The sequence below is a fragment of the Glycine max genome, chromosome 5 (assembly GCF_000004515.6).
Source record: "Glycine max cultivar Williams 82 chromosome 5, Glycine_max_v4.0, whole genome shotgun sequence".
Taxonomy (NCBI): domain Eukaryota; kingdom Viridiplantae; phylum Streptophyta; class Magnoliopsida; order Fabales; family Fabaceae; genus Glycine; species Glycine max.
In genome coordinates this window covers 36,131,011-36,143,059 of record NC_038241.2, presented here as the reverse complement: position 1 = coordinate 36,143,059, position 12,049 = coordinate 36,131,011, and the positions used below count along the sequence as shown (strand labels likewise).

Genomic DNA, 12,049 nt, shown 5'->3' with positions numbered 1-12,049 from the left:
TGGCTTCAAATAATTCTGATTCAGTGAAGAGCATGTGATAAAGATTGTAGTAGCATTCTAAATTTAACCTGTGGGTTGATCCAATATAATTTACTTTTCTTTTCATTTAAAGTTTGTTAATTTATTTATTCATTCATTTATTTAAATTTTCATTGAGGGTATGCATGGTCTTGAATTGAAGAGTTACTGTAAAGTGTAAAGTACTTTCAAAATCTGTTTACTAAATTATATCCCCAATTTTACATCTATGGCATGGCTTATAGTATAATCAATTGTTTACAGGCAGCTCAGGATGGGGTTGACATAATATGCTTGTCAATCACTCCTAATAGGCGTCCTTCTGGCATCGCAACTTTCTTCAATCCAATAGATATGGCATTGCTATCAGCTGTGAAAGCTGGTATTTTTGTAGTGCAAGCTGCTGGCAATACTGGACCATCACCTATGAGCATGTCCTCCTTCAGTCCATGGATTTTTACTGTTGGTGCCACCTCTCATGATCGAGTTTATAGCAACTCCCTATGTCTTGGAAATAATGTGACCATACCTGGTGTTGGACTTGCACGTAAAATTCTGTTGCTCTAATCCTGGTTAGCTATACATGAATTTGTTTTAGACTAACTTGGCCTTTTGGCCTTGTTGGGCATTTGGTCTTGAAATTAACAAAGAAGTGCAGATGGGAAAGTAATTACTTGGATGGGGTAAATCTGGTGTGAAGTGTGTGATTTCAAAAAGTGATGTCATACTTTATATATGAATCCCGACCAAGAACAAAGAAATTCAAGATTTAAAATGGACACTGCACTACTGAAACAACTAGTTTTTGTTACCTTCAAGACCTTAATCATGTTACATTGGGGAAGTTCCTTGATGAGCAATAAAATGATTCAATTATTAATGTGTGCAAGTATAATTTGTTACATCAGTACACCTACTGAGATTTATTAATACCCTATTTTTTTCATTTTTCTTTAATTACTTCCCCCAGCTGGAACATATGAGAACACGATGTTTAAACTGATTCATGCAAGACATGCTTTGAACAAAAACACAACAGTTACTGATGATATGTATATTGGTGAGTGTCAAGATGCAAGTAAGTTCAGTCAGGATTTGGTCCAGGGCAACCTCCTGATCTGTAGCTATTCAGTCCGATTTGTGCTTGGGCTCTCCACCATTCAACAGGCATTAGAAACAGCCATGAACCTTAGTGCAGTTGGTGTTGTTTTCTCCATGGACCTTTTTGTGACTGCTTTTCAGCTTAACCCAGTTCCTATGAAAATGCCTGGCATAATAATTCCATCTGCAAATGATTCCAAGGTGCATTGTTCATTTTCTCCCTTGCACATGTATACTGTCTTTTTTCTTTTTGCTTTTATTTTATTATATGTAAGGATAAAACTTACATACAATTTGTTAGGTGCTGTTGGTACTGTTCTTCAATCAGAATTGGAGTTTCACCTGGTAATCAGAATAGTCCTTTAATGCAAATTACTGAGGTGAAACTCCAATTCTAATTGGAGTAGTGCAAGAAACACCTAATATCTGCATGAAAAACCATGGTGTGGATTTGACATATGTCAACAGTCAACTTATTTCTATTCGTTGCTTACATGTGTGTGGGAATGACACTGAGACCAACTATTCGCTTCGTTTTTTTAACTGTGCAGATATTACTGCAATACTACAATTCTTCACTGCAAATAGATGGGGATTCAAATAAAATTGTTAAATTTGGGGCTGTTGCTAGCATTGGTGGTGGATTAGAAGCCAACTACAATAATGAGGCCCCAAAGGTTGTGTATTACTCTGCCAGAGGACCAGATCCAGAGGACAGTCTTCCTCATGAAGCTGACATTATGAAACCCAATTTGGTAGCTCCTGGAAATTTTATATGGGCTGCTTGGAGTTCTGTTGCCACTGATTCTGTTGAATTTCTAGGTTTGTCAATACATAAGCTTGTTTTTACTAGAAAACAAAACATAAACAAGTTTAAGGTGTTTATTTGGCCTGTTCCAAGTTAAACATAACATCCTTTTAAGTTATAAATATTTATACTAGGAAATAGGAATTTTGATTTATTAAGCATGTCAATATAGTGATATGTGAATATCTGATCTACACTATTCTAACAGGCGAGAATTTTGCAATGATGTCTGGCACAAGCATGGCTGCACCTCATGTTGCTGGTCTTGCTGCACTAATTAAGCAACAGTTTCCCAATTTTAGTCCTGCAGCCATTGGATCTGCACTATCCACTACAGCTTCTCTGTATGACAACAATGGGAGGCCAATAATGGCTCAGCGATCATATCCCTCCATAGACCAAAACCTATCTCCAGCAACTCCCTTTGACATGGGAAGTGGTTTTGTGAATGCTACTGCAGCATTAAATCCGGGATTGCTTTTTGATTCTAGTAAGTCTCAATTGACTAATGAACTTTCAAATCATTATAATTTCCATGCAAGTTCAAATGTTTCAAAAATTCAGCAACGATTGTTGTTCAAATGTCTCACTTATCTAGCTCAAATTTATGAAAGCTGCTTGATTAATAAACAAGCCTGTTTTCTGAATTTTCAAATGTGTTTATACATATTTTTCTTTGTAGGCTATGATGACTACATGTCATTCCTATGTGGTATCAATGGTTCAACTCCTACAGTGCTAAACTACACCGGTCAAAATTGCTGGACTTATAATTCAACACTATATGGCCCTGATCTGAACTTGCCCTCAATCACAATAGCAAGGTTGAACCAATCTAGAGTGGTACAAAGAATAATCCAAAACATTGCTGGAAATGAAACATACAATGTTGGTTGGAGTGCTCCATATGGCACTTCTATGAAAGTATCTCCTAATTATTTCTCTCTTGCAAGTGGGGAGAGACTTGTCTTGTCTGTGATCTTCAATGTAACCAACAACAGTTCTGCTGCTAGCTATGGGAGAATTGGGCTGTATGGTAATCAAGGTCACGTTGTCAACATTCCTGTGGCAGTCATTTTTAAAATCTTATAACCAGCTAATTAACATGATTAGTGTCTTTAATTTCTTCTTCAGTAATTCATTTTTTATTTTGCTTTGTTTTCTTAATCTAATCTTTGTTTAAAAAATGTATTAAGCTATTTTTTCATTCGTTATACTTGATAGTGTAAAGTTACGTATGTATAATACCAAATTGTGCAGCACTCCTTATTAGGTAGTATAGTCTGTGACTCAAAAAAAAAAAGGTCGTATAGTCTGGTTGCATACCGGACACAAATACGTGAGGTAGGTTATTTTGGTCCGGTATTCACTTTAGAGGACACCCAGTCCAAGTTGTTATGAAGGACACTACAAGCGATTAGTAGTTCTTATTCACGCTTTCATTCCATTTTTTCTCCTACTCATACTCTCATCCAATTCTTATTCTTCTCCTATTCATCTTTCTCCATCTTTGTAGTTCTTCTTCTATTATTTTGTGGTCAATCATGTCTGTTAATTTAAGCACAAGGGGGAATGCCACATCAAATCGTCTTTGCTATTGTCGTAGAAGAGCTACCATTCGAACAACAAGGACGACAAGGAATAATAGGAGACTGTTTTATGTTTGTCCATTACCACAAGTAAGTGATGTTAATGTTTGTCCATTACCAAATGCAGTGAAAAACAAAACCCTTACCTCTATTGGAAATCATCGATTGCGTCAATCAACACTGGAGGGTGACGATGATCGACGTGGAACACACAAAAGTACTGATTGCGTCAATGAACAGTGAAGGGTGACGAAGAACGGCAACCACCACAACTGGGAGAGCGATGATCGACGTGGACCTAGCACACGAACGCTATCCTTCAACCATAGGAGGGAGAAAATGATAAGAGAGAATTCATCATGTTTTCAATTAGATTCAAAATTATTACGGATCAATTTGACACTATATACAAAATTGACTCTTCATTTTTCAATATAACATTTAAAATTATGTCATATTAGTTACTATAGCGTGACATTGCTTATTTTCCAATTACGCTTGTCACGTGTGCGTCCAGATGACACTTAACGTGCCGCATCACACATTTACTAACGATATTAGGAGACTACTAACGACAGAGACTAATGTAGCAAACCGAATGTAAAGTCGATAATCATTTTGATATTTTTCAAATCTCAATGATCAAATTGACAACTCCTCCAAAAGTGAAGGACTAATTTGATACTTTACTCTATATATTAACTTGTCGGCCATATTAATAGTAGATTAGAGGAGGATATAGAAACGAGTTTATTTATAAACGAGAGACGCATATAGACCCGAGAGTTTGTGCCATTTCAAACCTGGTACTCGAGATAAAATAAAGATTAGTCGCTAACGTATGGTGCTGGCATTGAAACTAGTATCCAACATCTTTGGAAGCAGCTTAATTAAAAGTATACACCATTCAGTCAATATATTAAAAAAAACATTTTCTATTCAGATTTTTTTCATCAAACAAGTGGTGTTCAACTAAATTCAGCACTCACATAGCCAAACGTATGTACTAACCCAACACTAACATATTTGGAAAGCCTTATCACATGTTTTAATAATTTTTTCCTTAAGTATTCATAGAAGAACAAAATAAACTTAAAAAATTTTAAAATTAATTTATACAAAATTAAAAAAAAACTTTTAGAGAAGTTAATTAGAGAGAATTTTAAATTAACTTGCCCATAAGCTTAAGATCTATTTGAAGTGGTTGAAAGCTTTTAGTTATCAAATATAATTTTGAAAATAAAACTCATCTGAACAAAAATAAAGTTGGAATAATTTTTAACTCATTTTTTAAAATTAAGATTTTTTTATGAATTTTGTTTTTAGTTTTAAAAAAATACATGCATACTATATATTTGACATGATCCTTTCTATTATTACCATCATCATTATCATAGTGATTACCTCCATTGACATGGTATCCTACACCATCATATTATAGTTATCATTACTCCATAAAAAACTCTTAAATTAATTTTAATAGGATAAAAACTTTTAAAATGAGTATATTTTGAAATTAAAAATTAAAAAAATGTAAATTTTAAAAATTAAAAACTTGTTTTTTTAAAAAAAATAAATTAAACTCAACTAAAAATCACCTCTAATAGGTTGGACATTGAAGAAGTTTATTGTATTTTTTTTTCTTTTTATTTTCTTTTCCTTTAGATATTAGTGAAAATTTTTATTTGAATAGAGCCACAAAAATGTATTATATTGAAATTATTTTAAATTTCCTAATGTAATTTTTATTATTAATTATTTATATTTTATTTATGAAAAGCATGTAAAATAATTAAGAATTAAGTAAAAATAAGAACATAATTAAATGGTAATATTTAATATTATCTTGAATAATTAAATAGTTAAGTAAAAATAAGTTGTTTTTCAAATTGAACAAATAAGAAAAAAAAAAGAATATTTTAGACGCCCACTGTGATAAATGAGTCCAAATTTATTATTTCCTGAAGACTTATTCAATGCATTAATGTGAATTAATTTAATGCATTGAAGACTTGAAGTCTACTTCCGGTGTAAATCATGCAACACAAAAACTAGTGGATGTGGGTTTTCTGGTGCGGTATCAAAATGTTTGGCCTTGATATGACATTAGTGTTCGATTGCAACGTATTATCTGGTATTGACCAAGGAAAAATTAAAATCTTTTTATTAAAGCATCTCTAAAACATATCTCATTTTGAGATGTTAATAATTTTTTTTAGTGAATCTTATAGTATTACATTATTTTTAATTTTTTTATTTCAATAATAAATTTTATTTTATGATGTTAAATTAATTTTTTTAGATCTTTTAAAAATTAGATGAAAATTAATTTTGTAAAGAAAGAGTAAAAAAATCATTTTTTTTAAATAGATGCAAATCTTGATCGTTTTCGATCTAACATTTTGCTTAAATAATAAATTTTAACATGATCAATTTTTTTGAGAATAAGATTTACTTGAGAGGCATATGGAGATGTTCTTATATATCCATATTGAAAAGGTGTCCTCATTATATTTATATGTCATGATGTCAATATATCAACACATAAGTTGCTGTTGCTGGTGTGGCATTTTCATTTTTCTGTCAACATGCATGTTTGACCTTATGGCATTGGTGTTCACTTTGCAAGTTGTAACGTATCTCCTAGGTAAGGTCCAAGTGAAATGAATTTTTTTTACCCATAAATATTGATTGTTAATGTTAGCTTTTATTAACAAATAAATTATAATCAACCATTTATCCCTTCTTAAGTCAACCTTTTATCTTCTTAAATGGAAATCTTCTGTTGCTGTTGCGGCATTCTTTACCAACATGTTTACCCTTATGACCTTGATGTTCGGTAGCAACGTATCTCGTAAGGTCATAGTGAAATAGAATATTCTATTTACTACGCACTCCTATTAAAAAAAAATAAATGTCCTCACCAGGAAAAACTTTCTCCCTTTTGGATATAGGAACCAATTTTTGGATTAATTATGATTTTAGTTCTGATTTTTTTAAACTTTTTACTTTTAATTCTTAAACAAAAATTTAAACACTTTTAATTTTCAATATTTACTTCAGTGTTCTTTTTTCATCTTGACGTCAAAAATCTTTGTTATGTGTTGACATAACAGTTGGATTTTAATTATTTCAAAATATTTGTAACAATTTACTTTGTGAGAACTCAAAACCTTAAGTAATAAAATAATTTTATTTAGGAACTAAAAGTAAAAATTTGAAAAGGTTTAGGAATTAATTTCACACTCTTTCTTCTTCTTCTTTTTTTATGTATGAAAGAAAGTTATTCTGTTAATTTCTCTTTCTCTAATTTCCCTCACAAAGAGCCAAAAGATATTTGAGCTCCAATGGTCATGTTTAAATTAATTTGGACAACTTTTTCATAAACACTTGCTATATGAGAAGAAGAAAAATGTTTTTTTAAATTAAATTAATTTGTATAATCAGTAATTTATAAAGGTACGTTCTCTTATATTTAGTTTCTTTAAAAACTCATTTTTAATTTACGTATAAGTTAGTTTTATCTTTAAAAACTCATTTTTAATTCGTGTATAAGTTAATTTTAGTTTAGGGAGAAATTAACTTATTTAATTTTTTTCTTATATTTTTATCTATAAGTGCTTATGAAAAAAATCATCCAAACAAGCTCAATCTTTTTGTTGTATTCAAAATTTAAAAAGAAGGGGAAAAAATAATATAAAGGAAATGAGTTCTATTTTGTTGTGGTTCCTATTTCAGTTTATTTCCGTCTAATTTGGAAAGAAAAAAAAAAGGTGAAAGAGTGTGAAATTAAGTGGAAAAAAAACATAAGTAGCCTTAAGTAATAAAATCATTTTTCAATTTATATTGGTAATTTTTTTTACTTTATTATAAGTAGTAAAATGTTTTTTTAATTTATTATTCTCCTTTTAATTTATCTTGTATCTTGACTAGTTTTTTTTTTAGTATTTCATCTAAGAGCATAATTTTATATTCTTATTATTTTTATTATATTTTATTTTTTAAATAATATTTATGTCATTTTACAAACATACCTTTTTTCTTCTCATTTTCTACATAATCAAATAAGATTTGAGATTTTTTTTTTTTTTACTTTTCACTTTCTTTCCTTCTATTCTTTTCTTCCATTTTTTTATAAACTAAAATTAAGGTTATTGCTAAAAACCGATGCGATATTGCACCCTGCTGTCATCATGTCCTCTGTCATTAAAAAAAATTCTTAAATCTTAATTGTCATTACTGAGAGGTTTTGTTTTTGTCAGCGATATAAATTTTTGACATTACTAAGAGGTTATTTGGATAAGTTTATCTATAAGAATTTCTAGGTGAAAAAACAAGGAAAAAAATTATTCCTAAATTAAAATTAGTTTATCCATAATTTTTTTTTTGTAGAAGCTTTAATTTCTCATATTAACTTCTTCAAAAATTAATTTTAAATTCATATATATATATATATATATATATATATATATATAAATTAATTTAAAATGACAATTTTTTATTTTTCTATTTTTTTCCTGGGTGTTTCTAGACATTTACCCAAAAGAAGAAATCAGGATGTTAGGGAAACTATAACTAAATTTGTTATTTAATATAAATATTCCAAAATTATATTTTTCATTGACCTCTTCATAACATTATCACCTCCCATTATATATATATATATATATCTTTTGGTACAGCACCTCCCATTATATAATGCAACACAATCTTGACCCTGACTTTCGGCTTTTATGTTTTCGTCAACAAGGCCTTTTTCATGACGTTATTGGGACGGAGAGGATATAAGGAAAATTATAACTAAACTGGCATTTTAGGCAGCACATCACATATTATAAATATTTTTTTTATATAATTAAAATTGATGATAAATAAATAAATAAATTTAAATATATAAATTATATTATAATTAAAATCTGTAATAAATAAATATTTTTTACTTATAAATTATATTTTAACTTTATGAAAAATAATTTAATTTATATTATGATACATTATTATTTTTAATCATAAATAAATTATTTTAAAAAAAAATATTGAAATTCAAGTTAGAATTAAATATATTAAAAATAATAGATTGAAAAAAGATAAAATATTTAGTTAAATTATTCAATTGATATTAAAATCATAAGAGATACTATAATATCAAATGCATGTTAAAAGTGTATTTAAATTTTGAGGATAAGATATAAATTTGAAATTAGTTATTGATATTTAGGAACAATTAAATACTTATAACTTGTTCTTGATATTAAAAGTATCATATGTATGTTACGTTAGTGAAATCCACACTTTATAAGAAAAGAATTCAAATGAGAATGAATAAGAGTAATATAGTAATATATAAATTTGTTTGACGAAAAAATCCAATAACTTCCACTACTTTAATAAATGTAGTTTAAGAGTATTATAGTAATTCAAATTTGTGTGTTAAAAATATTATTTTTCTCTTTTTTCCACTCATTTGATCTCCTCTCTCGATCTAACCCAAAGTTAAAAATTTTGCATTCATCTTCTTACTTGAAATTTGTCATCTGTCCACACTCTTTCATCAACAATTCTCATTTGCATACTTGAGTTTGTTGAGATGACTTCAAATGCGACTAAGAGAGAGAAATAATATTTTAAACAAAGAAATTTGAGTTATTAGAATACCCTTAACTATATTTAATAAAGTAGTGGAAGGATTGATTTTTTTTGTGAAACAAATTTTGGTGTAGATTCCTAACATGCTTTAACCGGAAAAGAAGTGTCAATGTGTTACTAATTCTCATATATAAATATTTAAAAAATATATTTTACATTAATCATAGCAAATTTGGATTCTCTACCGTAGTGCTACCTCACCAGCCAATAAAGTACAAAGGAAAAAAAGAGAGAGAATATAAAAGAGTGAAGTTTGATGATTGAAAGGTAAAAGAAATATAGAGGAGTGTTACTTGGCGCACCCAACATTTTTGTTGGGGCACCCAACACGTAGGATGAAATGACAAAAATGTCCTTCACCCTAATAATATAAATAAAGCTATAATTTCGTCCGTACGGCACACATATCCTTCTTGTTCGTCTTCCTCTTCCTATGACAGTTCGTCTTCCTCTTCCTCTAGCGCTTCTTGTTCGTCTTCCTCTTCCTACGATGTTTCTTCTTCCTATCATCGTCGTGTTCGTGGTTGTTCCTTGCGATTCTTCTTCTTCCTCCAATTCCCACACCACTGTGATTCTTCTTCTTCCTTTAAAAAAAAAATGACATTTTTCTGGAAAAACCTCATATGGATCATCAATCCGTATGGTTCATACGGATCGACAATCCGTATGTGTCACGAATCGACAATCCATATGTGTCAATCCGTTTGACCCATAAGGATGGCTGATCCGTATGGTTTCCTTTTTTTTTAATATTTTTTTTTTCAATTTTTCTTCTTCTAAATTTATTTTTTTTTGGAAATTTTTTATTTATCAATTATTATTTAAATTGTTTCATAGTGTAATGTTATTCTGTAATGTTAATGAAATTTTATAATTTTTTCTGATTTATATGTTAAGTATTGATTTTATTTATAAAAAATATATTATTTATTACTAAGATTAAATTAGATTGCTAAAATTAAGATTAAATTGGTGAAACAATTAATTTTCAATATTGTTATATTATATTTGTCTAACTTTTAGAAGAAAATAAAAAAATATTTAAAAGATATTGAATTTGTTACTTATGAAAAATATTGAAATCATAATTAAAAATAATTTAAATTTGTTTGTTAAAAAAATATTTAAATGAAAATTTTTAATAATTAAAATTTGTTATAAAAATATTGAAACATAATTTTAGTTATACAATAAATCTGTTAGTTATAAAAATTATGAAACCAAAATCTAAAATTTAAAATACAATAAGATTTTTAGTTTAAAATAATGATTGAAATCAAATTTAAAAATATATTTGATTTAGTAGTTATAAAAAATATTGAAACCAAAAATTAAAATTTAAAATATGATAAGATTGTTAATTTAAGATAATGATTGAAATCAAATTTAAAAATATATTTGATTTAGTAGTTATAAAAAATATTGAAACTAAAATTTAAAATATGATAAGATTGTTAATTTAAGATAATGATTGAAATCAAATTTAGAAATATGTTAAATTTGGTAGTTATAAAAAATATTGAAACCAACATTTAAGATTTAAAATTTATTTATTAATCCATATGTTTTAATTTTTTTAAAATTTATTTATTCATTTAATTTATTTACAAAATTTTATAATTAAACAAATTTGATATTTAATTGAATGATGTATTTAAATGTTTATTATAATGATTAAAAATTAAATAAATATAATATTTAATTGAATGATGTATTTAGATATTTTTTTTTATAACAATTGATAATTAAATAAATTTGATATTTTTTTACATATGTAAATACTTATTAAACATGTCATTTTTATTTATAATTTATATATGTAAAAAATTAATTATTATATAAAAAATAATCATCACAAAATTTATTATGTAAATTTACATATACATTAAATATAAATTAAAAATTTTAGTATTATATATATCGACACTATTTATTTATTTGAATATTCTTTTAATAATGTCTTTAAGACAAGTTTCATCCCTATTAGTATGACCCATACCACCCCAAATACACTTCCAAACCGTCACAAGCAATTCCCAACATAGAGAGAGAGAAATGGCTAGCTCGGCAGAGAATCCAAATTCTTTCGTAGCACTATCACTATCACCTTGAGTCCTTGACCTGGCATTGTATTAATGCAACACAATCCTTAACCCAGACTTTTGGTTTCTTTATATTTCTGTCAACAACTTGCGTTTTACATGACGCTATTAACTAGGAGCATTGACCTTACCTTAATTTTCAATGGCTATTTTTACAATCCAATAACTTGATTGTTTGGTGTTTGTCAACTATTCGGCCAATAAATTGGACTGTTCAGATTACCTTTGAGTTCTCAAAACTTCATTTTTAATTTGAGTATAATTATTTTAAATGATTTAAAAATTTAACTTTCATAAATAATATAATTAATTTTTAACCAAATAAATGATTGGTTCGAGTAATGCACTTGGTCTCTTAAGCATGTTTTTGATTTGAGTCAATAATATGATAACAAAAAAAAAATAGAACTAATTTTAAATGAGATTTTTTTTTGATATTTTTTTTATATTTTCAAGATAATTATACTTACTATTATTCAAAGTAATTTTTTCTTTTAAACTTGTTTTAACATCATCTTAAATATAAATGCATTTTGAAAATATTAGTATTCTTTTGAAATTAATCTATAAAAATAAAAACTAAAAGTAGACAAGTAGTGAATCAATGCGTAACCCAACATTTAGTATAAAACAAACGCATAACAAAACATTTAGATATCAATCGGAATTATCTCCCACCCTCAATACACTTTGTGAGGTGCGTTAGCGTGGGACTTACTTCAACGTGTTAGAAAAAATTATACTTGAGTAAATCTGCTCGACTATATCCTCATTAAGTCGGAAGA

At 27.9% G+C, this 12,049-nt stretch overlaps 1 protein-coding gene across 1 annotated transcript; it reads left to right on the top strand.

Moving 5' to 3' along the window:
- LOC121174902 (subtilisin-like protease SBT2.3) lies at window positions 1–3,179 on the top strand. The gene is made up of 5 exons (XM_041015554.1): window positions 1–565; window positions 989–1,320; window positions 1,671–1,941; window positions 2,136–2,417; window positions 2,610–3,179. Exons 1-5 carry the CDS (start codon window positions 253–255, stop codon window positions 3,017–3,019), a joined length of 1,608 nt encoding a protein of 535 aa, XP_040871488.1. The 5' UTR covers window positions 1–252; the 3' UTR covers window positions 3,020–3,179.
- Window positions 3,180–12,049: the final 8,870 nt, after the last annotated feature.

Bases quoted from the DNA above. Each gene is read 5' to 3' on its own strand.
- LOC121174902 (XM_041015554.1), top strand. From the start codon at position 253: ATGGCTTATAGTATAATCAATTGTTTACAGGCAGCTCAGGATGGGGTT. The intron at 1,942-2,135 runs GTTTGTCAATAC...CTATTCTAACAG, and splicing joins TGATTCTGTTGAATTTCTAG to GCGAGAATTTTGCAATGATG. The intron at 2,418-2,609 runs GTAAGTCTCAAT...TTTTCTTTGTAG, and splicing joins GGGATTGCTTTTTGATTCTA to GCTATGATGACTACATGTCA.